The sequence below is a fragment of the Trachurus trachurus genome (assembly GCF_905171665.1).
Source record: "Trachurus trachurus genome assembly, chromosome: 24".
NCBI lineage: Eukaryota > Metazoa > Chordata > Actinopteri > Carangiformes > Carangidae > Trachurus > Trachurus trachurus.
The window spans coordinates 14,434,989-14,460,999 of NC_139910.1; the positions used below are offsets into that span (position 1 = coordinate 14,434,989).

A 26,011-nucleotide genomic window follows, 5' to 3' on the forward strand; every position below is an offset into this window, starting at 1 on the left:
GAGTCGCTGGTGTTTAACCCACATATGAACATTAGGTCCCGTATGGCGGCGGCAATGCTACAAACTCTTAGCGTATGGGAGATGGTGGCACATGATGTTTTATCCTGCTGGACCACTGACCCTCCCCCTCTCTCTCTCTCTTTTGCATCCTGCCTGTCGTTTCCTAGGCGATCCACTCAGTTGCCTGGCATCACGAGGGCAAGCAGTTCATTTGCAGTCACTCAGATGGAACTCTGACCATATGGAACATCAGAGGCACGGGCAAGCCCATACAGACAATCACCCCACACGGTAAGGAGGTGGACACACACACACACACACACACACACACACACACACACAAACAAACACAAACACACACATCCTGCTTCACAATGGTGTTCACATTGAAGGTGGGAATTCTGCAAAAGTAAACGGGGTGTAATTCTGCTACTCAAAAGTGAATTTTCTAATCTAAAACGTGTTCAAGTGAAACAGTCCGAGCCAAGACAATTGCAACTTGTGATGAGGGGTTGGTTGCAAGAAGACGTTGATTTGTATTGAGAGGTGTAAAGAGAAAAAATGGTTGGGAATCACTGGTCCAGATACATTGATTGACAGGTGCATCCATCCTTAGGTTTGTTAAGTCCAAACCACTTATGTACCATTTACAGTACAGTACAAGTTTTACACTATACATTACCAGTGTTTTCAGCTACAGTACCTCTGCCACTCACATGAACCACTCTGGAACCGTTGCTCGAAACTCTTCCTCCATCATCGTTTCCTAATTTCAGTCAGAGGATTATTGTCAGTTCAATTATGCCCGGCCTCTGTTTGCTTGACTTTGTGTCTGCGCGCACATACATTAGTGCTGGTGCTCTGTTTATTTCCTGCAGAAAGCAGCAAGTCTGCTCTTTTGAAGATGTATTTTTAATCCATATTCCTGAACCCCCACCCCACACAACTACTCATCCCACAGAGCACATTGACTGTTCCCCCCAGATGAAGGACCTGGAAGAAATAGAGTGTGTGAGAGCAACAAATTGACAAAGAGAGTAAGAGAGGAACAAAGGAGAGCTAGAAAAAAACAAAAACAACTTCTAACCAGTTTCTCAAGCTGGTTTTGTGTGTAGGGGACCGCAGAAAGGATTTCACCACACAGGCTTTTTAATTAGTTGTTTCTCCCACTGCTGCATGCATAATTAGTTTGGTATTTAATGGGCAATTATGCAAATTCCTTTGACAGGTTTAAGTAAGGCTTATAAGTCTTTTTTTAATTGTCTTTTTTAGATATCTGTTGTTTAGATGTAGTTATTAAAAGTAGGTCTTATTATACAGACCTGGCTTGTATGTACAGTATAACCTGCCTGCTCTTCAGTAATAATAGTTCAGATATATCCAGCCACTAATTGCACATTCTTATTCAAAAATATGTTTAGGTAGGCACACACATGATGGATGGGCAAATCGTGCTCACGCGGACCTCCCGTCAGGTGTGAATAGATGGTTTCTGTAAATCATCCATGAGCGTCACACCTTTTTTGCACGTCCCTGCCCCTGCATTTGTCTTTCTCCTCTCTGATGAATATGCCTTTATAATTGTTTTGCTTCTCTTTTAGAGCTGTGTTTTAAGTGCTGCTTCTAGGGGTTTAAAAAAACGAGATGACAGGAGAAACAAGAAGAGAGAGGAGGTGAAGTAAGAGTGAACTGGCAAACTGAAGTAACTTCTGTCTGTTCTATTTTAGGAAAACAGCCCAAGGACGGGAAGAAGCCAGAGCCTTGTAAACCCATTCTCAAAGTAGAATACAAAACCACTAGAATTGGGTAAGGTCCTTCATACTCTTGTCTCTCACACACATACACACACACTATGACATACATTTACACACATTCAAGGGTAAGATTATGTTAATATGCATATAACTTAGACACCCCTAACTCTGTATAATGTCACTCCAACAGAACTACGATATCCTAGCATCAGATATTACATTAGACTGTTATTTGCTGTGCAAGTGAATATATTGAAATGTTTTGTTAAATAAGTTCAATTTAGTCATTGTTTTATAATAATTGTTGAAATGGCAAGTCCATAATGTCATTATAATTATGTTGTTTAATGGCTCTTCTTAAATAGAAAGCCCTGAATACCAAAAACACAGCTTTTATGCCTATGCATTTGTGTGTCTGTGTTGCAGGGAGCCCTTCATAATCCTGTCTGGCGGTCTGTCCTACGACACGGTGGGCCGACGGCCTTGTCTGACGGTAATGCATGGGAAGAGTACCGCTGTGCTGGAGATGGACTATCCTATAGTAGATTTCCTCACACTCTGTGAGACACCATACCCTAATGGTAGGTGTGTCTTATGGTGTGTGCATGTCTGAGCATTGTATTTGTATGGAAACTGTCATCATGTTCTCCATTCTGGCAATGCATTAGACTCACACAGACACACGCACACACACACCTTTCTGTTTTTTTAATTATGTTGGATTGCTTGCCCTTGTGTTTGTGTGTTTCTGTAATAAATATGAAATTTCCCAAGGGGAAGGATCCTATTTCAGTTTCATTATCCGACACACAGAATATTACTTTTTCATTTCATCTTTTTGCACACAGTCTCTTTCCATCTGAATTAAATTATTATCTTATTTCCTGTATTGAGGGGTAGGAGGAGCGGGCTAAAACAAGTTGGTGTGGAGATGAATGGTATAGGATCCTGTGTGTATGTAATCTAGTATGTAAACTGTGCTGAGCGTAGGGTTATCTGGTAGATATACATCAACAGGAAGGATTAGTGAGTTATGTAACAATGGCGACTTCATTATGTCACTGGCAACCTGATGCGACTACCAGCTGATTTCATCTGGTAATGGACGTTACTGGGTTTTTGGATTATACAGTACATGTCTGGCTGATTGTGTTGCGTGTGTGTCTGTGTGAGTGAATGTGCGCACTTAAACCAGTGCTAATGTGTAGAGGAGGCTGATGATCCATGATGATGCGGTCTGTGATGATGCAATGTGCACACCATGATGTGTTAGTAAAATGGCATGAAGACAAAGAACCAGTAGAGAGGTGCAGTATTCAGACAAGGACGATGATTGAAAAGTGAAATTCAGTTCATTACAACAAGAAAAAAAAACAGCCTTTCTCAAACTAAACTAAGTAAATTCAGACAAAACGCCCCAAGCTGCTGTATTACATAATATCTAATAATAACTTAAATGAAACGAGATACTTTAAGCAAGACAACCACATGGAATTATCTCCCATCTCTGCATCAATTTCCTTAGGGCAAAAGCTTAATGGGGTCTTTCAGCTTGTTGTTTTGGTTTTCTAGCCATGAGTTTCCTCTGATAAACATAATTTTCTCAGTTCAACATCGAGAAAAACCCTTAAATTAGCTGATTTGTGTTTTGTTTGGATCTTTAGCTAAACAATAAGCGAATAAACATAATTACAGTTGCTTTTCCAAGCTCCGAAATCCTAAAAACTGACAGAAACGGCGGCAGTGATCAGATGTTGCCAAACGATTCTCAACAGAATGTGAATCACTTGTAAAACCAGCGCCGCTGAGGTGAAAGGCGCAAGACAGTGAGATGTGTAGTGACAACAGTTGTCAAAGTGTTTTAACCTTGGTGTACTCTGACAGCCGGGTACCCGCCACGCTAAACAACAGATTGTTCCCCCGGCACCATTTTACACCCACACACACACAAACAAACGTACGCGCTCAGATCAGTACATATTCCCGAACGGCCGGGTGTGTGTGCGGCTATTTAAAGATCAAACATCCAGAAGGAAACAGAAGGGAATCAGAAGCAACTGTCTATAGGCTACATAATGCAAAGATGCACTTTGTTACTGCAGTGGACCCAGACAAAGCTTGAGGGCGGCAGCCGGCAGGTGATTTGAGGTTAGAAAGGCAATCTTGTATTTCTTTGCTTTCCCCTCAGTTTTGTCAAGGTGCCCTTTAGCAAGGTGTTTAACCTCCAGCTGCTTCAGTTAAGTAGCTGTCAGCAGAAAACCGTTCAGGGTTAACTTTTCTCTGGGCATGTGATTAGTGTCAATCTGAGAAAAAAGGAGCAATCTTTGCATGCATTCACGAAAAGATGTTCTCAGTTATATCTGTATTGCTTGATATGTGCAGCCTCTGTATTAGTATTCACATCTAAGACAACCATACCTAGTCTTATCACTTTTATAAACCTGGAGCAGGATAGGAAACATGATGTACGTGCAGTTTATTAAGTAGCATGGTGAAATCTGTCCAATGCTGTGCCGCTGTGGATGATGTGGTTCCTTCATTGCAGGAGTTTAAAATCTATTGGAGGGCTATACTCGTCTTCAGGCCGGTGTATGAAATTCCACTTCCGAATCAGATTCATACAAATATTTAACCAGAGCAATATCCCCCACAGTTATAAATCACGTACATTAATACATTTTCACCGTTAAGCATTCCTGCCCTCACGTCTTCAGGGCACAGATATGATAATAACATTTGCCATATAAAGTCTGGGAAAGTCCTCCCCTGTGGTTTGCAGATTCCAGGGGAGTTCTCTCTCAAGAAATTACAGAACTACTTAAAGTCTGGCCTGATGAATGGCTTGTCTCCGTGCATTTCTCTGTGCAGATTTTCAGGAACCTTATGCTGTGGTGGTCCTTCTGGAAAAGGATTTAGTGGTGATCGACCTTGCACAAAATGGGTGAGTCTTTATATCACATATCACAATTGACCTATTAGAGCTTGTTATCTTTATTATGTATTATCTTTATAGCCTCTCCTTTATATCATGGTATGACTTACTCTTATTCTTTAGGTTGCACGCAGTACTGAATGGGACTAATGCACTGATCCAGGGCAGACTAATTTAATCAAGAGCGACTCTGCTCTCTTGTTCACAGTTACCCCATATTCGAGAACCCCTATCCGCTGACTATCCACGAGTCTCCTGTGACCTGCTGCGAGTACTTTGCCGACTGCCCTGCGGACCTCATACCTGCACTTTACTCCGTTGGCTCGCGGCAGAAACGACAGGGCTACAGTAAGAAGGTAGAAGCACTATATAGGAAACCTCTGCTATACAGTATGTTCTGAAACGAAAATTGTTCACTGATAAGGAAACTAAAATAGAAACAAAAACACTTTAGTCTTTCTCCATTTTTGTACACTTGGATGCTTTCCCCTAGACATATTTTACTCATTGGCATGTTTAACTGACCTGTTGTGCAGTCAATAAGTAAATTCCAGACCTGATGTGACCCTTTAATATAACACCTGACCCAGAGTTATAGGCGCAGGTTTGTTGCTGCACAGCTAAAGACTCAGTATAATAAAGATAAGCACTGATGTTTTATGTTCACTCCTCATCATATACTCTATTTGAATCTTTTGATGAGACAAAAGGGTTTACTACTGTATAAACTGACTCTGTGCTTTTTCTAAACAGAAAGATAAAGAAAGACCTTTGCATATAGTTTTGCATATAAACGTCTATATGCAGTAACATATATAATTTAGCCTGAATTATAACCAGCCCTGTTCAAACTCCTGCAGCTACTGCTCCATTATTCATCAGCTGCCTGTTAATTCTACCGCTGCCTGTATATTTAGGATATAATAATATTTGGGGTGTTGTGTATTTCTTTTTTTTATTTTTTTTTATTTTGGCGCCTCAGGTCTTTGAGATACACAGTTGTTCTCCCTCTGGGACCTGAGGCCTCCTCCCTGTTTCTGTACCTCCTGCTTCTATATTCCTCCTTCTAATAATGAATGCAGCCTTTCTCCTGCGCTGCACACAGCTGTGCCTGGCTGCATCTGGTTTGCCCTTGTGGTCACCGCGAGATTGCAAAAAGAAAAAAAGAAAAAAAAAAGTTACTGGTCATACCCATTTATGTTTGTGCTTGGAGAGTTTGCCTGCGTTTGCATCTGCGCCCTATTTCAGGAAAATAAAGCCCAGAGTCATAATGTTTCTACAGTTTGTACCAAATTACATATTGGAGTTCTTTTTTTTTTGGGAAAACTTCATGGGAATTTGTCATGAAACTGCAGACCTGCAAAATAAGTAGTAGCTGTAATGCTAGAGAAATCGCTAACTGCTGTGTCATCTTATTTAAGCCGAAGCAGACTTTTACTTTGAAAATCAACCAAATCTTTGAACACTCCTCCTATCTATTATGAAGTTGAAACTTTCTTTCATGTTGCATGGAGCAACACCATAAAAGAGAGAAATGTAAATGTTGCACACTATGCCGTCTAACCATCCTGCCATACACCAAGGGAAACAAGCTTATATGATATACTGTAGGACGCTTTAATACATTACTCCACATAGCACATTAATTTGTATTAGTGGTGCTAAAGTATATATATCTCTATATTTCCGTGAAGCCAGATGGAGTATATAATAGTGTCATATTACCTAACGATCCGCCACTCCCTCTGCACCCCTCCTCTCTCCTCTCATCCTCTTCTCTCATCCCTGTATCATCTTAGACAGACCCCCTGCTCTTTCAGCCATTATGTATGCCTATGTTCTTTTCCCCGTCACCTTGTTCCAGCTTTCTGTCGGAAATGTCAGCATGTACTGACCCAAACTCACTGGCAGGCTGCTGCTTTTCCTTTTTCCTTTTTTCCTTTTTTTTCTTTTCGGTAAGCGAAAGGCCTGGCTGAGCTGCGGGAGGGCATTCTCACATAAAGATCACCATGAGTCATCCTGGTGACCTTTGTATGTGTCGACGTGTTCAAAGCCAAACCCCCCCGCCCCCCACCAACAGACACACTCACACACACACTACACACACACTCTCAGATGGCGACACACACACACACACACACTCATTGAGGTGTATAATCTATAATTGCAAGACATGCTGAGAGGCGCACACAGAGGTTTTCTGCCTGTTTTTTTTGTTTTTTTTCCCAGGCACGCTCACACACATTCACAGTTTTATCGCGTCATCTTTTCTCTAAAAATCAATGTTTCTATTGACACACTGTTTATTGACAAAGCTGTTCTCCTTCCTGTACTCTCTCATTCTCTCTAATGCAATGTGTGTGTCTGCTGTCTATCCAGGAATGGCCTATTAGCGGTGGAAACTGGGGTCAAGGCACGCAAAGCTACCCAGAGATCATCATCACTGGGTAAGACAATACTGATTTCATTAGCATTATCATTATCGTCTTGCCGCAACTCAATTACTTTCACCTCTCCTGCGCTGTCAGGTCAACGTGGCAGAGGAGCCTGTCTTAAAACATTTACCGTCGGGCCTTTATACACTCCAATCATGTGCACTTTGCAGCATTTTGATGTTTATTATCCGCACACTAAGCTGTCAACAAGAGGAGAAGGGGCGTTTTAACACAACACACACAGTGAACAAAATGACATTGAGGTATGGGTCTGGTCGTAGGAAGGTCTCGCTCCTCTCCTCCTTCCCTCTCTCCTCCCTCCTACATGTAGTATTTACTATTCTGTCCAGGTTCTTCTCTCTTTCTCTCTCTAAGAGTGCAGCAGCCTGCAAAATATTTCCCTCCCAATACACTCAGCTGAATTGGCAACAAAAACAATGAGGGGTAAAGAAGAAAATGACAACCAAAACACATGTTATTTTCTGACAAGTGTTCTCTCCTGTGACATTCAAATAGGGAAGCTGTCGGACCCGTCGCCTGTTGATGAGCGTGATCCTGTGCACATTTAGGCCATTATCAAAATGTGAATTTACACTAAATGTCCAAAATGATGTCAACATATGAACATTTTTACTTCTATGTCATTGCCGAGCATGTCATGCCAACTCTATGGACACTAATGTGTTGCCATAGCAGCCTCTGCTTTTCTGGGCAGGCTCACCACACCGCGATTTTGGAACCTGTTCAGCAGAGATTTGTTCCCATTCAGTCACAAGAGCTTTAGAGAGGTCGGCTGCTGATGCTGGGCGACAAGGCCTGGCTCAGGTGTCGCTTTGGGTTGAGGTCAAGGCTCTGTGCCGGCCAGTCAAAGTCTTCTGCACCAAACCTGGAGGAACCATTTCTTTATGCACGTCACTTGTGTGCGTAGGAGGCACTGTCGTGTTGAAACAGGAGGGGACTTCCCCTTAAACTGCTGCCACACAGTTGTAAACAAAATTGTCCAAAGCATCAATGTATGCTGCAGTATTAAGATTTTCTACAAGTGGAACAAAGGAGCCTAAAACATTCAAAACAGCCCCAGAACATAGGTACAGTTTGGCCATAACTGAGAAAACCATGGTTGTTGTAAATTGTATTCCGGAAAAAATGTTACAGTTTAATATCTAATCTGTTGTGGTTTCTACATGGACATCAGATGTTGTACGCAGAGTAATTTAAGTGTGTTAATAAGTAAAAATCACTATTAGACATGTTGCTTGCAAAAGTGCGTGTTTAACTTTTATCTGTGAAATTGTAAGACAGCAGGTTGCAAATTTAAACTCATCTCACGGTCGTTTCCCTCTTCTGTCTCTTTCTTTCCTTCGATTCCCAGGCACGCTGATGGAACCGTGAAGTTCTGGGATGCCTCTGCAAGTGAGTCCTCGCGGCTCTTGCTGAGCTTTATTTATTTTTTGCAACTTTGAATTAATTATTGTCTGTAATTTTCAGACAAACAGCAGACAGCAAAGGACATTTTGAGCTTTAATGAAAATGTAAAATAGAAATGGTGGATAAAGGACAGGAAATCTCATGGAACAACTTGTAATGTTTTGTCTTGCAATAATTATTCATTATGTTAAGTTCAAAGCACCGCGTAGCCTCTGATGTTTGGAGCCACATTTTATATCAATGTCTGATGACGCTGGATTGCAACTGATATTTTCTGACATGTTTTTTTTTTTCTTTCTAGTAATGCTCCAGGTGCTTTATAAGCTCAAAACAGCCAAGGTGTTTGACAGAAACCGGTCCAAGGAAGACAAGGGCAGCACGGATGTGTCAGATGAAGACCCCTTTGCTATTCAGATTATGTCCTGGTGCCCCGAGAGCCGGATGCTGTGTGTGGCCGGGGTGTCAGCCAACGTTATCATCTACCGCTTCAGCAAGCTGGAAGTAACAACTGAGGTGGTGCAGGTGGGAAATCTTTTTTTTATTGTTATTATTATTATTAGTTATTATTCATAAAATTACTGAAAACACATCTATTTCCCTTCTCCTTTCATTTTAAGACTCTTGCACACACAAGCAGGGGATGTAATTGTAGTTCTTCAACAAGACTTATATTTTCCTGTTTGTTATTGTTCACCCTCAGCGCTCACTCTTTGCTGCTCTAAGATGCCGTGAGACATATGCACACAAACACACGCACACGCACACACACACACCCACACAAAAAGATCTGCCGAGTCAAAGGCAGTATGGTTGCCATGCCAACAGACGGAGCAGTGAACAAGCAAAGCGAGACTGTCATTATCATCTGCCTTGATAGCGACGTAAGTGCTTATGGGGGTGTTATGGGAGTGCGTGTTTAACGGCATAAAGAGGAATTGTGTTTAATCTGTGAGTGCAGGCTCTCACCTCTCTTATGTTACAAGTCAGACGGATGTTCACGTACATGTTTAGTTTCTGGCGTTGGTCATCAGAGCAGTGGGGTGTTAAATTGGTAACCAGCGAGATGCTTTATTTATTTATAAATTTGGCATCATTCTTTGTGTTGCTCTCGACTTTGCAGAGATCACTTGTCAATCAAAGCGCTGTACCCGTGGGCAGCACTGTGATGTGTTTTTACTTGCAGGTCTGTTAATTAATTTTAATGTTCTTAGCTGGTTCATTTGACATGTTTTACTGTAAATATCCACATGTTTTGTTTCCCCCAAAACAAGAGGTTGCCTTGAACATGTAGGTTTTAAGTGCCTTGCTTAAGAGCCCTTTGGCAGCTGCAGCTACAGTAGCTATTAAAGGAGATGGATTCAAATCAAGCAGCTACTGTATAGCAGGTAGCAGGAGACTCACAGCTTTTCTGTGGGTGACTGCCACTGCTGATGGATGCGTCAGAGAAATTTCAGACACTTTTTCCTACGCTCTTAAAAGTGCGACTTGGATGCGAATCAGATATGCGACGGCAGCGAGCTGTAATTAGGAGAACAACCTCCCTCTGCACAAGGTCAAACACCTCCCTGTAACCTTGCAGGAGTGAAGGTAGAGGAGGACCGAGACAGGCGGGAGTGAGGATCTGAAGAAGGGCACTGATTGCTCTTCACTCCCACATGTCAGTAGGGGCTAATGAGACTGACAGAATGCAGAAAGAGAGCACGCTTTGTGTGTGTGTGTCCGTGTGTGTGTTTAGGTGATACTGTATGTGAAGGCAGAGGTTGCAGAGAAGTAGCCAGAAGGAGGACTTTAAAGGAATGGGATATTTCAGTATTGGAGGACCTCTTTGACTCTTAATCTGCCTACACACACACACAGCCCCCCCCCCCCCCCCCCCCCCCCCCACCCCAACACACACACACACACACATACCCACATCAAACAAATCTCTACCGTTAAAGTACTGTGAATGTCATCCACGGCCATTTGACTTTTACCTTCCTCACCACAGTTTTGAATCCTTATTATGAGTTTTCATTATGTCATTTTTAATAAATCAGATAATATATTATGTCTTGTGTGTTTGTGTGTGTGTGTGTGTGTGTCTTCTACAGCTACTAGAGGTGCGAATGCAGTATGAGCTGAATGACATAGAATCCCCAGACGGTGGCGGTGGAGGGGGGGAGCAAACATCGGCGCTACCTACGCCCGGTGCCTCCCCTCAGACAAGCGGCCCACCATCACACCCCTCCACCAGCAGCAACAACTCTGACGGAGGCAACATGCCCTGCCTCAAGTATGAAACACACACACACACACACACACACATGCACACACACACTCAGAAACACTTGCATAACCTCTCATAAGCACCGGGAATGCTTGCACACACATACTCATACACAGAAGACTCTTGCCTTTTGCCTCAAGCACACTTGCACAGACTTAGTCAGCGCCTGAAGCATTCTCAGCCTGAGCCTCCCCATCAGCCCCTTGCAACCACTCAAGCCAGACCCTCAACAAGCGCAACTGCTCCAGGACTGCAGCTGCACCACTTCTCTTTCTCTTTATGAATTCTATTTTTTTTTCTCTCTGGTTGCCTCTACCCCCCACCTCTCCTTTCTGTTTTTCTTCCACTCTGTCTTCTTCTTCTTCTCTCCAGAGTGCGCAGTACTCCTCTGAAGCAGTCTCCAGGTTACCAGGTAGATTTGGTGGTCCAGTTAGTGTGGGTGAGTGGAGAGCCCCCTCAACCGATCACAAGTCTGGCGCTCAATTCCTCCTACGGCTTGTAAGTACACAAACACACGGAAAGATCTTAGTCAAATCAAATGGTCTTTTCTGGACAGATACTTATAAAATGGACACATTTGCATCTGAAATCAAAATATAAAATGACAAAATCCAAAAAGACCATTTTATACGGATAAAATGTGCAAAATTGGTTTTGATATAATTCTGTGGTTGAACCAGCAGGGAATTGTGGAGATTTCACTTTGTCGCCAATGTTTTCAGCTTGAAAGAACCAAATCAAATCTCATATCATCACTTTTATCTTTCTGCCTTTTCATCCTTGTTTGTCTGAACACACCCCCCACCATTCCCTGCTGCTTCCTCCACTTTCTCGCCGCCTCTCTCATCGCCTCCCCAGAGTGGTGTTTGGCAACAGTAACGGTCTGGCGGTGGTGGACTACATCCAGAAGACAGTAGTGCTGAACTTGGGAACGGTCGAGCTTTACGGCTCCAATGACCCCTACCAGAGACAGCCCCGGTCGCCAAGAAAGACACGGCAGCCTTCTGGAGGTAATGAGGGAAAAAGGGATTAGAAGGGGAGAAAAAAAACAACAACTTATAACAAAACTTTTCCAAACACACACAACTGAAAAAGTTTGTTTCTATTAAAGTGAAACTACAAGACCTAACCCGCTGTTATTCCATGTCCACAGCTGACTAATCACACATCCGAGCTCAAACAGCTAAGTGGCTGCTCACCAGACTTGCAAGTCACTCTGGGATGAGCAAGACATTTTTTATTCCTTTACACCCAACAACTCAAGTCCTCATATTTGGTGTATATACTCACACACAGCTGTGAAAGGACTTTTTAATATGTTGTATTATTGCTTAACTGTTTGTTAATGTCCACCTACTGAAGCCAAGTTATCTGATATGACCCTGCTTTTCTGTTCTTCCAGCAAGACAAAGCTGTTTCTCTAACAGTTTGAAACACTGTTCATGATTCATTATCTTAATTTTCTGCAGTTTTCTTTAGTGTCGGCGTTCAACCCTTTAATCCCGCCAGTAGACAAATACTGTGTCTGACTCAGATGTTGCAATTGGGGGAAATTGCACATACCACTTGTCAACTAAAATGTTATTTAATATTCAAGTATTCACATTGCACTTCCACTGTAGGACTGGGTTAGAATGATTGAACATTATGACTTGTTTTTGCCCCTGGAGCTCACTAACAGTGATTACTCAGACTCCAGTCCCCCCCCCCTCCCGGCCCAGCATCCTTGAACTGATCTGTAAACCAATCTGAATGTAAGAATGGATGAAGTCGTCGCATCTTAAACAATGCTATCCTGACTTCATGAGGTTGACACACGACAGAGCAATTTTATAACGCAAAAACACACATGTCAGTGGACTTTCTCTTTTTGTCCATCTGCCTCTCTCTGTCTCCGTCTCTGTCCCTCTCCTTCTCATTCACACACACACACGCACACACGCACACACACTCACTCTCCCAGCCCATCCCTGTTACACACATCGCCACTGCAGCCCCACAGTACCGCTGATAGATAATAGGCTGCTTTCGGTATGAACACGCTGCCACCATGTGTTGGATGACGGCAGTGCACCTACGCAGACTGTGCCGCAGTGTCATGATGATGCACTGCCCATACTTAAGCAAAACTTGATGGATGAATTAGGAAGCTGGGTGTGTGTGCGTGCTGAGGGCCTTCTTTTTGATATTTATGATAGTGTATGCACACACACGCACGCACAAATGCTCCCATATACACAAGCACATGTAAGTACACACAGAGCAGCTGGTATCACTGACTGGTGAGCAGTGGGCTGGCACCTGTCAGAGCTTGGCGAGTGTGAGCAGTAATCAGGCATCCAGCTGTGTTTCTCTGCCAGCAGGGACTGCTGTCTGCTTGGCTTTCTGCCTCACAGGACAATGTCACACACACATACACACACACTTACACACTCACACACTCCAACACAAACGTGCAAGCAGCGAAGAGAGGAATTAGTCTTACAAATGGGTGAGGAATTATTGAAATTGTGCTCAATTATACACTTAATGTGTCAGTGGAGTACGAGGGCTGGTGTGTTGATGAGTTTACTTAAGGAATGAAGAAAACACGACAAATGGAAACTATCTATTTGTTCATAATGGTCTCGTTCGGTCTTCCAAAAACTGCTGTAATCTGAAGTTCTCTCAAACTTGGCAGTATGTAAACTGTGTGGTCTCTCCTGCAGGTTTGTGCGACATTAACGAGGGCTCAGCCACATCAGAGGACCGCTGCAAGTCTCCTACTTCAGGTAACATGTCCTTCAGCGTCAAAGATACAGTACAGTACAACACTTGTGCTCTCTAGATGCAAAATCCAAAGATGAAACCAGTCAAAAATATATTCTGTAAACCTTGGGTTTAAATGCAAGAGAAGCACTGGTTAGGGAAGAAGATTAATGTTTCAAAAAAGCCTCTACTTTTAATACGGGTTTATTGAAACTGTAGCTCATCGAACTTGAAACTGTACATTTACGGATTTTTGTTTGAACCATAAAATTGTCTGGCTGTCAATTTGCATTCTACCTCAGTCTTTAGAAATGCACTGTTTGACTTTAATACCTTTCATTTATGGGTTTTTGAGTGTATTCCCCTATTTTTGCATGCATTCTCTTTCAGTAGAGTTCAGTAGACAGGAATAAATTTATTTTAATCTCACCCAGTATCCTCGAAAACTGGGTTATAGGCTGTAAATGTATCCACCTCTCTATGATGCTGATTCAGTGCGACAGCTAAGAACCATAAACAGAAAAAAGCTGTTAAACAAAACTTTGCAATCCGGTAGAGAAACACATTAATTTGCATTAACTAGGGTATTACTTAAACTAAAAATGCTCAAACGAAAGCGCCTTGGGTATATTCACATATTCAGAAACTGAAATATAAATAAAAGATCAACAGTTAAACATATCACTTGCAAAGTTGATGTGAATTAACTTCTGACTTGGGGTTTGAGCTAAACATTGAAACATGTCTGGGTGCACTGCGCTGAGGCTGATTCTTCATCCTTTATCATAATAAGCCACTTTTATATCAGTGCAGTTAAATAGATGAAAGCAAACAAAACAGATTATACTGAAGGAAGACAGAAAAAAAAACAATTTACGCGCCACCTCTAAGTGCAAATATTTATCCCTGTGATGATTGTGTTGTGAGTTTGTTGAGTTTTGCGGCTGTAAGGCGCACTGTTGCTCTGTCACTCGCCTCCCTCTTAGTCGACATCATTAGAATTTCAGCTGAAGGTGCGTGAAGAGAGGACGGCCCAGATCCATTTCATTAGTGGTAGCTTGGCATTAGCACGCTGCTGAAAATAAGGAGCTTTTTTAAAAAGGTCAGATAGAAAACAAATCTGAAAGTCTGGAGTCCTGCCACTTTTTCCAGGTATGATGGTCCCAGCCTCCGTGTCTGGTGCCACCAGACTGTGGTTTGATACATCTGTCTCCTCTGCATTATTCATTGGACGGAGAGTGATAAGGTGCCTTCCTGCAAAAAATGTCTGCCTTAAGAAGTCATTTACTCTAGGGCTAAGTGTTTTTTTTTTCTTTCTTTCTTTTTCGGTAAGTGATAAAGTCTACCAATGGAAGAAAATAATTTAAACCTCTTCGTTTCATGCAGTTTCACCAGTTTTACCTTGAAAAAAAGCTGCAGTGTGATGAATTAAGATTCCATTAGTGCCAGAATAGTCTCACTTTATTCAAGGAAATTCTTCGAATAGTTTGATTTGCATTTAAAACGGCTTTAAATGACAGTACCTCTTACAAGTGACAGTGCTAAACCACTTATACTGTAGTAATAAGACGGACAGAAGTGGTTCTTCTTTCATGTGCAAGTTAGTTCAGGTGAAACAGGAAAATTGATTTAATTGGTAGAAATGCATTAGAAATATACTGTAGATGTCATGGACCTTTGATACCTCTAAGAGTAAAAGAAATTAGAACCTCCACCTAGCCTGCTTTATACAGCCAAAATTATTGTGTCATTTAAATATCATGTATATTTATTTAGCAGGTGGTACTTTTATACCACATTATCTTAATTGAAAGGAAAAGGGTGCGTTTCCTACCAAGGATAAAACACTCATCATGGTAACAGGGGTGGCTTGTACAGTATGTAGCAACAAGCCAAAGGGTGTTTCTAACTGCACATTTACTGTACTTTACTTTCCCCCTTACACCCCTAAAGTGTTGACGTCAAACAGCAATCTACAGCAATTCTACAATGGAGGTGGTAGAGGAGGTAAGATTGGCCAAAGATTTTCATCAGAGGCTGTGTAGGCAGGACAAACATGCTCCAGATTTGTCCCCCTCTCTGTATTTTTTTTTTCTTTGTCGTAGAGAAACTGTCTCTGTCCTTCGTGTCATAGTCACCACAGTCGGAAGAAATAGAGTTAGTTGATAGAGAGCCGGATCCGCCTCTGGGTTAGCTTCTGTTCCACTGTCTTCTAGTTATCAATGTTCAGTCATAAACAACTGTAGTTTTCTCTTTTTCTTTCTTACTTAAAATGACAATGTGCTCGTATTTTGCTGCTGAGCAGAGACAGAAAACTTTACAACAAGAACTGGAAGCTCTTGGAGCAGAGGCTAACCTGGAACTAGGGTGGGACTACAGCTGTCAGTAGACCTTAGTCACCTTACAGTACACACATTGCATGCTACATGTATGTAGCACGAGTGTCCAATTGTAAATGTGCCTGCGTTTGATATCTGTCCCAATATGATTGTCCATAGTACAGTGCAGTACGATTACGTCTCAGAGCGGAGGGCACCCCATCTGTCCAACTGTGTCTTTATGTATTTGTGTGTGTTGATGCAATGGATAATTTTCTTTTTTCAATTTTTAAGTAAAATGAAGCATTTCCTGTTTAGATAAGGGATGCAGAATCCGAAGTGACGATGAATAGGTAGTGGCTGTTCTATCAGTGACAGGCATTTTCAATTTTGCTGCAACCTGTCCACACAGAGGCCAAATGAAGCATTACCTCATTTAAAAAACAGTACACACCCTATTACAACCTGATTATTCACCAGACTTGTTATACACTGACATGGAAAGATCCCTCAGTTATTTTATTGGTTTATGGAGCGTCGTGGTGTCCTGTCATTCCCAGCAAAGCTCTGCCTGGCTATAGAATAAGTGAAAACACCTACTATGTTGGTTTCCCGAGCCTTTAGATTGTGAGGTAAAGGGATGTCAGTGTACAAAGTTGTACAACAGAAAATTTTCAAGTACATCAGACAATCAAAAGACGCAAATGAAAATGAAAACAACAAAATGTATTCAGCCTGCTCTATAAGATTTTTCTGTGGGCATTTTTTATTCTGTAAGGTTGTTTTTTTTTTAACATACTGTATAAAGTATTTTACTCCTTTAACCTCAAGAGAGAGAAATAATATGGAATATCCTCATCCATACCCTCAGTATGAAAAGAGCAGTGATCCTCATCCGAAAACCCAGAGCCTTAAAGGAAAAATTGTGGCTTTAGATGGGAATGGAAAAGCGGGATGAGGTGACAATGGTGGGGATTGATAACAGATGTCGAGTTAACAACTTCACTTAGCACTGCAATATCTATTTCCATAATAACTTTGACCATCTTTTTCACTGTCTTCTTCCATCTCCTGTTCAATATTTTCTGTTTCTTGTTACCTCCTTGTTCTTGGTGCATGCTCCTGTGGCATGAGGGTCCTGAATGGCTGTGGCGTTTTCATGTATCTTTACTATTCCTCTCTTCCAGGGCATGGTGCACCCAGAGGTCACCTCCTTTGTTTTGTCTGTCACAGCATGCCTCTGTGAAACACAGGGATGTCCTTATGCGGTGTCTCCTGCGTAAAGCATTTTGGCTCTTCTAGTCAGTGAAACAATCCCCAGGCACTTGTTCCACAGCCTTTTGTCATTTTTTTTGTGTATTTAAGCTTTATGCACAATCCTATCCCAATGCTAGTTACCTAGCTTTGCATGGCATCGTGTCTTAGCTTAGACATGTGTTTGTAAAGAGGGATGTTCTCTTTTTTCCAGCAAAGATGTCACGGAAATTAAGCTTGCCTACTGAGCTAAAGCCAGACTTGGGTAAGCCCTGACTTCGTGTCTCCAAACAATTTGTATGATATTGAGTTTATCTTTCTCACTCCAACTGGACTCCATCACATTTCATTAGTCCAGTTTTATCTGGTTATTAGCCTCAAAATTGGCAAGCTGTGCAGATTTTCTTCTAAGTTTGCATGAGACAAAAGTAGCACTGATCTAATCTGAATTGAAACTCATTCAACTAAATGATATTTTTTGGGAAATAAATTCAGTGTGAAATTCTCTCCAGTCCTCCCACCTTTTGACCTTGGTGGGGGTCCTGTTAGAGGTCAGTGGTGCTAAGCTAAACTTTGCACACTCCATCTCACTGTAAGGCTTTCTTTAACCTTTGCAGCTTTCTCTTTCTCTTTCTTCTCCTGTGTTCTTCATATCTTTCCTTTCTCTGTCTGATTGGTTCCCAATTAGAAAAAAAATAAAGCCATTTTTTTCTTCAGGGGTGCACAACTTTACCATGGATGGAACATTTTGGGGCATATTAAAATGTGCAAGTGCCAAGATATTTATCTCTATGCTTGTTTGAGAGTCTCAGTGCTGTACTCCTAACCAAAGTGCCTGATACCTGGTTATTTCATACTAAAATAACTGATTGGGGATGGAGCATTTAAAAATCTTGGTTCGTGGAAATGTGCAAATGTGTATTTACACTGGATTTGTTTCTATTGTACAATATAGGAAGGTTTTGATATTGTAAATCATATTGTAAATCGGCATCAATTAGGTTTGAGCCTGTCGGCCATACGGACACCAGTCTGTGACACATTTACCAGCTGTTAAGAATCAACATTGTTCATTATTATTCAATATCCTTCAGAGATCAGTCATGAGCAAATACAGTTACACAGCTGGTTTGTCTTGAGTCTGTTTTAAAAATTTCAACCCACACTCATTTGTCTTCCGAACTATGAGAACTCATCACTAACGATCATTTTAATCTGTAAGTACAGCACAGTGTGCACATTTGTCCTGTCTCTCTCGTACCGCCATCGCTTCCCGGCTGCTTTACCTCTCTTGTTTTTTCCTCACTGTCCTCCTGTCTGTATGCCCGCCGCGGGGTGCCAACCCATTAGACCACCGGGACAACTCCTTCAGCCGCTCTCGCTCCTCCAGTGTCACCAGCATTGACAAGGAAGCTCGAGAAGCCATCAGCTCCTTCCACTTCTGCGAAACCTTTGCCCGGAAGGGAGAAAGCACTTTGACACACTGCCTGCATGTAGGCACGACCCTGGGAACTGTGCTGGTTTTAGCTCTCACATTGCCACCTGCTGGGGAGCAACGACAACTGCAGCCAGTCATCATTTCACCTACAGGTGGGTAATGGGATCATGGAAGGGAAGAAGCAATGAATTGTGTGGCACGTAGCAGTTTTGTAGTTGTGATAAATGGAGACTAGATGGACTAAATTGTGATTGATTTTTGGATGTTGCAATTGGGTGCAATTGAAAATATAGTATAGTTTGTGTCATCATTAAACTAGACCAACCAAGGCCAGAACACTGAAAAGAAATGTGCATTATTTACATCCATGCTAACATTTTCCTGGAGTCTGTTTATTGGTTTAATTGCTACATTGATCATTTATTGGTGTGTTCCCACCGCTTGTTGCTAATTTGTAAAACAGCAAGAAACTGAATGACCTCATTTGGTGTTTTTTGAAGTAAAAATTAGATTATTGATTATGTCATCTTATTGACCTATTTGATGGGTGGACCTCACTTGTTCCGTTGACAAGCATCTGACAGCATGAATTGACTGCATCTGAATCTCTTAATTTATAAGTTGAAAATCACAAAAAATGGAGTCAGATCATATAAGATAAAGGTAAGGTATGATAACACATTTGTACTAACAAAACCCAAAAATGCAAAGAAGGAAATTGTGAAAATTAGATTCTAGTAACAAGTCTTTTCCGTCCATTCACCAGGCATGTTGGTACGGCTGAAGGGCAGCATCATGCGCATGGCTGTCCTGGACTCCACAGGGTCCCAGGTGCCTCCTGCGTTTGAGCCGTGGTTTGAGCCCAACGTTACAGCAGACGGTGAAGAAAGAGAGAAGGTCCGTAAGCGCCGGCCCGTCTCTGTGTCCCCCTCCACCTCCCAGGACCTCAACGAGAGCCAGTATGCCGTGGTGTGTTCAGAGAAACAGGCCAAAGTCATTTCCCTCCCCTCCCAGACCTGCATCTATAAACACAGCATCACAGAGACCTCCTTCATCTTACGGGCAGATGTGGTGCAGATGAGCCAAGGCGTGTGTTTGGCTTGTTTCTGTGCCAACGGCCACATCATGACCCTCAGGTGAGGAATGTGTCAGGCTGCATGAAAGGCCGGGAGGAGATAGTTGGTTATTAATAAAATGTATCAATCAACGTCAGTTTGAATAAATCAAGTTCTTGTTTTTAGATTTAAGTAGACATGATCCACCTTCGGTCTTGAATAGTATGTTTAGCAGAGAACATCATGACTCTCTAGAGTAATATCAAACATTTCACAATTGGAAGCCAATTGGAATAAATGTGGCATCTTGTAGGACGTAGAACATATACAGAGGCTACAGTCCTCGCTGCAGCGGCGGCTCTTTGCTGTGTCATTTCCCACTCTCTCAGTCTCCCCATTTCCTGTCTCTCTCCAGCTATCCTGTCATTTAAAGCCCCCCCTCACCACAAAAAAAGAAAATTGGTAGAAATAAACACTGTCACCACAGAAGCAAGCAGAATTTACATATTATGTCCTCAATTAAACTTTTCCTTTTGCTCAAGTCGTCATCCAAAGTCAGACACAAACAAACACTGTGTGCCCATGAGAGCTTGCCATTGATTAAATTCATCTTTTAACCCCAGCGCTAAATTACACCATCAACGTCGCTGCACCATTACCTTTGTTTTAAATTTCACCTCGCTGTGATGCGAGTGTAGTAATAACCAACACAGGCATGCACCTACAAAGCAGGTTGATTTTCATGCAGTTGGTGGAAGGGCATGAGTGAATAGCTATGGTATTAGTCTGTCACTCATCCTCATTAATCTTCATTTCCCTAGAGGAGAGAGACACAGACAGAGCAGCCTTCCATATGGGTGTCTGACAGAGCAAGGGTGCCCAGCTGTCTGCCTGTCTCGTTTTGTGTGCCGCGTCTGTGTTTTCCTCTAAGGAGTGCGTGACCGATGTCATTACTGTTTCAGTTGACTGATGTATTCTAAATAAGTTGTTGTGATGTTCTTTATTTTGGATCTAAAACCACTTGAATCATTTCTGTGTCTCCTGCTCTAGTTTGCCGGGACTGAGACCGCTCATGGATGTAAACTACCTGCCTTTGACAGACATGCGGATAGCCAGGACATTTTGTTTCACCAACCTAGGTCAGGCCATGTACCTGTGCTCCCCCACTGAGGTCCAGAGGATCACTTACAGCCAGGACACCTGCGAAAACCTACAGGTCAGTCAACACTTTATATATTCATACAGCCGTAATGAAAAATGTTATAGGAAACACTTTATGTAGAATGACTAGAGGAAATATATTTAGGGACTGTGTTCAAATGTATATTTTACCTGTGAGGGAGTCTGTGGTGGACAACAAAACACTGAATTCATAGACACCAACAGTCCAACCGTATGTAGCAGTGTGATGTGTTGGTGTGTTGCTGTTTCAGGAGATGCTGGGTGAACTTTTTACACCAGTGGAGACACCAGAGGCACCCAACAGAGGGTTCTTCAAAGGCCTCTTTGGCGGCGGAGCACAGTCACTGGACAGAGAGGAGCTATGTATGCCAAACCTACACAAATCCAGATACAGTGCAGTCCCTAGTTGATGCAAAGTTTCCTTCACACACCTCTCCCTGTTTATCTTTCCTTTCACCCTTTTCATCCAGTTGGTGAGGTATCAGCTGGAAAAGCATCTCGAAGCCTGGCCCAGCACATCCCAGGCCCAGGTGGCATTGAGGGCATGAAGGGGGCGGCCTCTGGTGTGGTCGGAGACTTGGCACGTGCCCGAATAGCACTGGATGAAAGAGGCCAGAAACTGGGCGAGCTGGACGAGAGGACAGCTGCCATGATGGCGAGCGCGGATTCCTTTTCCAAACACGCCCATGAGGTAAAAGAAAAGTTCAACATATGGAGCAAGTAGTAGACAATAAACCCCTTGTATCATGGTCGTGCATAGTGCCTATCTGAATGGTAAAAGGAGACTGATGAAATTTTGTAAATAGTTCACTGAGGAATAATCTTCCAAAGGCAGGTGCCACTGGATATTCATTATGTTAATATTTTTTCAAAACTATTAGTCACTCATACTATTTGCCCACTAGAGGGCAGTATATGTCTACAGAAGGGACAGTGCTGTGGACCCACTCTCACTTTGTATTTCATATTTATTATTTTACTGACTCATTTTATTATGTACAAAATGGCCTTCAATGGCGGGTGAAAGATTAGTTGTGATGAACATTTAAAGGGATAGTTCAACATTTTGGCAAATTGGCCCATTGCCATAATCCCTATAGTTTTAGGAGTAGGTTCGTTACCTTTAATTGTCGGTGCAAGCTATTTTTAGAACGGCAGAGCAAAACCGCAAGCTGCTCAGAGCTACACAAAGGAGGCTAATGGGATTTCTTGGTTTCCCTCATCAAACTCATCAAATACACAATCCAACAACTCAAAAACGCTCTTGAGGACAAGTTGTGACCTGCATATTCACCATGCTATGAGACAATAACGGAACGTTATGAGTTGTTTTCAAATGCAGAGACTGCTTGCCGAAAATCTGCCCCCGACGGGAATGCGCATCAGCGGTTTTGCATGAATTTACCGCGAATTTACCTCCTTGAGGGAAACCAAGAAATCCCATGAGCCTCTGTAGCGTAACTCTGAGCAGCTCGCAGCTTGGCTCCGCCGTTCTAAAAACATCTTACACTGACAATTAAAGGTAACGAACCTACTCCTAAAACTACAGGCATTATGGCAATGGGTCAATTTGCCAAAATGTTGAACTCTCCCTTTAAGTCTTGAATTAATCATAAGAATGTATCGCGCACCGGTCGGGTAGGTCTTCCTCATACAGTACTTGATCTGACTCAAACATTTCCTCTGTTTTCAGATGATGCTGAAGTGCAAAGACAAAAAATGGTACCAGTTCTGATCAGTGACGGGGGAGGAGCAGAGCTCCATGGACAAGGCTTTCACCTTCCATTGGCTCATGTGGACTCATCGTGACCCACCCCCCTCCCCCTCCAAACCCGTCTATCTGTCCATTCATCCATCTCTCCAAGCCTTCTTTACTGAGACACTTGGGATTTTCTTCCCTAGCACAATGTTGAATACTGTTCTTACCTCAGTCTTAAGGTGGAACTGAGGGGTAGACAGGGGAGAAGGACAACCTCAGAGGAAGCAAATAAATGGTGTCTTTTTTTTTATGTTCTCGTCTGTTTGTTTATCTCTGTTCAGCCTCTCTTCCGAGGTAGGCAGTTGGCCTACGCACCTGGAGATTCTTCATTCTCATTTGCCAAAAAAACGTCCTTTATTGTTTCCTCCACTTGGAGCCCACCGTGGGCAGTATTCAAATCCATGAACACAGCTGAAAAAAGACAAATACTTAATGAAGAAACAAAGACTACAAAAAAAATCTTTAAATGTAAAAAGAAGGAAAAAAATCTAAATACATCATTATATATACATAAATCTAATAAATGTGCAACGCTGTATCCACTTCCGAGTGACAAGTACAAAAGAAAGGGATAACTCATGGAGGAGACAGGAGCAGGGTGGGAAGGCTGAAGGAGGCGGCGATGGGGATCCACAGGAAGCGCTGTGACTGTGACAGATGCCTCCTCTATGCAGAGAGTCACAAGGATAAAAAGCAACTTATTCTGATGTACACTGGATATCTCGTCATCTCGCTCAACCTCTAGACTCTCCTCTGTATCTTACAGACTTTCATATCGTTACCAACAGTGTGTATGTGCGTGTGTGTGTGTTAATTTCTATTTTCTTGCCATTCCTCTATTTGTTATTTGTTGGGTTTTTTGCTCCGTCTGTATTATTGGAAAATCTCTTATTTTTCTATTGTTGTGAAAGTGGATGATATTTGATTTGTTGGAAAAAAATAATATATATGTTTTTGTGGCTTTTGTCTATCTAACAACTCAAATTAATTTCTCCTTATGAAAAGGGCTGGAATCTAAAAGGAAGGCAAGGATATAAAAGGCATATATTGTTTAGTTCTCGCTGACATGATATGAACCACTCACGTTTATTGTTTACCTGAGGATTTCAATTCTTCGCTTATCTGATGTGATATAAACTGCCTCCCTCACCCTCCAATGTCATAAGCTTCCACAGTTTGGCTTAGTCTCTGAGTGTGACTGTATGAATGCTGATTACATCAGTATTAATAGTCTAGCCAGATTTGCTGGTTTCCAAATTCTGGAGCACACAGGAGTAAAATTCCTGTATATGTGCATCCATATATGCAGGATAAAAGAAACATGGATTTGTAATCCTTTAGAAGTATAGAATTTAAACCTATTTAGTACTGTTTTTCAGTTTATTTTTCAGTATTTTGTTGACAGTTGTCTATATGAGAAAATTGTCTGTGTGATTCCTTTGTTTCTATTTATTTATTGAGGTGCAAGAGACAGTTGTGTTTGGTGTCAGAAACTTTCACCCTCATTAGTATCTTGTTTCTATATCCATGTTTGCAGTAAAGCTCAAATGTGGTATATCTCTCTTTCTACCAGGCTTTTAACCTTTATTTGTATATAAGTAAATAGTTTGACAATCTAAGACCAACTGGAAAGTAAATGTCAAGGTTGCTCAGGCAACGTAAGAGGAGAGAGGCCATATTTTTTCTGACGCCAAAGAGTTGCTTTAGCTTTTCCATTGCATTATCATTTGGCTCGTCACTTCATGAGTCTCGACACCACGAGTTATACAGTAATATGTGTAACTCAGCGTGGCCTCACCCATGGAGTGTAGACCCTATTTAGGAGTATTGTCATCGTCATCACCTTTCAGGGTTCAAGAAATGGAGCAAGTTGCAATGGAACTCAGCCATTTATAGTAATATTGTACCACAATATGTCATTAAATGTAACATTTGGACAAATGTTAAATGTTAAAAGTGGCCTAACTGTTGGATGATAAGGCTGTTTCCTTAAAACAAAACAAAAAAAACCTGGACCATTACACTACAGCTCAGACACAACAATATTTATGGTATTCATCTGTGTGTGCGTGTGTGTGTGAATGTGTGTTTGTATTTATGTCTGTCTGTGTGTTAGGGAGTGTTCATGTAAATTAAGTGATATGATTTAAGGGGTTATGTTTTGGTTGTTTAATAATTGGTGTTGATGTCCTAGTCTCTCACCAGTCAGCTGTCTGTGTCCAGTTGAGTGTCTGTTACACTAACTAAAGCCACCGGTGATGATAAAAAGATAACAATAGTATAGTCAGTCAGCATTAAAGGATGACCTCTGAATTCTGGTTTAATTTAACAGTCGCATGTTGAGTCTCTGCACACATGCTTCAACCCTCACTCCTTTTCCCGTCTTTGCCTTTGTCCTCTGACGTCTCTCTTCATCCTGTGAGTCTTCTGGTGACTCCATTGGTTCCACAGCTACAGATTTGGCCTTCTGTGTTTAGTGAGCATCATAGTGTGGGTGTTGGTAGGTAGCTCTGTCTTTTCCCACCCATGGCGATGAAGAAGAAAAATAATAATTCAGGAAAAAATAAAGCTAGGTTAAATCTAGAGGTCATCCCTGAAAACCACTCCAGTGTCTTTCCCTCCAACCCAACTGTTATATGTTTCTTGTTCTCTTCTTTTTCGTTTCCAATGTTATACTTGTTTTTTCATTTTTTTTCATTTTTGAATGATTTGTTTCTTGTCCATACACTACAGTATGCAGTATTCTTACCCAATACAATCCATACACTCAAACAACAACAAGAGGGAGTCCTGTCGATCTGCAATATGCCATCTTCTGTCCTGGATTCAACAGTTATCAGTGGGTTGCAGTATTTTTCTCATTGTAGCCAATTTTCTTGTACAGTTTTATGCAACTTTCACATGGATGTTTATGACTTTATCTGCTGCCACAAAAATTTAGAAATTCTGTAGATAGAGATTACTGTGCAATGGAAAATAAAAGTGGAAAATGTATTTTTTGTCTTAAAGCATCTTTTAATTTCATAGTTGAAGATTTGACCATGTTCACATAACTGAAATAACAAAATGTTGTTCCACTGTAGTATTTGGGATGGTACATGGGGATATAATGGAGTACTTAGAGTAGGTATAAATACACAAAGAAAGACAGATACTGTAGGAGAGCAGCCTGAGTATGGGAACATAACATGCTGTATTAGAACACACACTAGATGGCAGCAGACACATGCAGTTGCATCCACATGTGATCAGTCTGAGCAGATGAAACATGGTGTGGTCAGCAATCCTACTGCCCAGCAAGTTATCTTTAGATGATGGATATATGACTTATTTATGGACAAAAGAGAAACTGGTCATAGAATTTGATATGAGAGAGAGATGTTGGTTTGTTCCTTTCTTTAGTTTGAGTAATACGTATTTTCTAACAGTCACTCTAGCT

The 26,011-nt window shown here is 41.8% G+C and overlaps 1 protein-coding gene across 3 annotated transcripts in view; it reads left to right on the top strand.

Moving 5' to 3' along the window:
- Positions 1-22,608, top strand: part of stxbp5a (syntaxin binding protein 5a (tomosyn)) — a gene marked incomplete at its 5' end in the record, with an annotated part of 84,197 nt that extends 61,589 nt beyond the window's left edge. Inside the window, 20 exons of one of the 3 annotated variants that reach the window (XM_084000618.1) lie at positions 168-299; positions 1,736-1,806; positions 2,181-2,335; positions 4,623-4,695; positions 4,895-5,042; positions 7,066-7,133; positions 8,494-8,534; positions 8,851-9,071; positions 10,643-10,824; positions 11,191-11,316; positions 11,677-11,828; positions 13,527-13,589; positions 15,520-15,573; positions 17,353-17,403; positions 18,489-18,728; positions 19,343-19,712; positions 20,682-20,847; positions 21,065-21,176; positions 21,284-21,504; positions 22,507-22,608. In XM_084000618.1, coding sequence (XP_083856744.1) covers positions 168-299; positions 1,736-1,806; positions 2,181-2,335; positions 4,623-4,695; positions 4,895-5,042; positions 7,066-7,133; positions 8,494-8,534; positions 8,851-9,071; positions 10,643-10,824; positions 11,191-11,316; positions 11,677-11,828; positions 13,527-13,589; positions 15,520-15,573; positions 17,353-17,403; positions 18,489-18,728; positions 19,343-19,712; positions 20,682-20,847; positions 21,065-21,176; positions 21,284-21,504; positions 22,507-22,548 — 2,688 coding nt within the window. In that variant the 3' untranslated portion in view covers positions 22,549-22,608. Of the gene's footprint in view, positions 1-167; positions 300-1,735; positions 1,807-2,180; positions 2,336-4,622; positions 4,696-4,894; positions 5,043-7,065; positions 7,134-8,493; positions 8,535-8,850; positions 9,072-10,642; positions 10,825-11,190; positions 11,317-11,676; positions 11,829-13,526; positions 13,619-15,519; positions 15,574-17,309; positions 17,404-18,488; positions 18,729-19,342; positions 19,713-20,681; positions 20,848-21,064; positions 21,177-21,283; positions 21,505-22,506 lie in introns of all 3 variants that reach the window. The other 2 variants (XM_084000617.1, XM_084000619.1) reach the window with 2 other exon arrangements.
- Between the last annotated feature and the right edge of the window lie 3,403 nt (positions 22,609-26,011).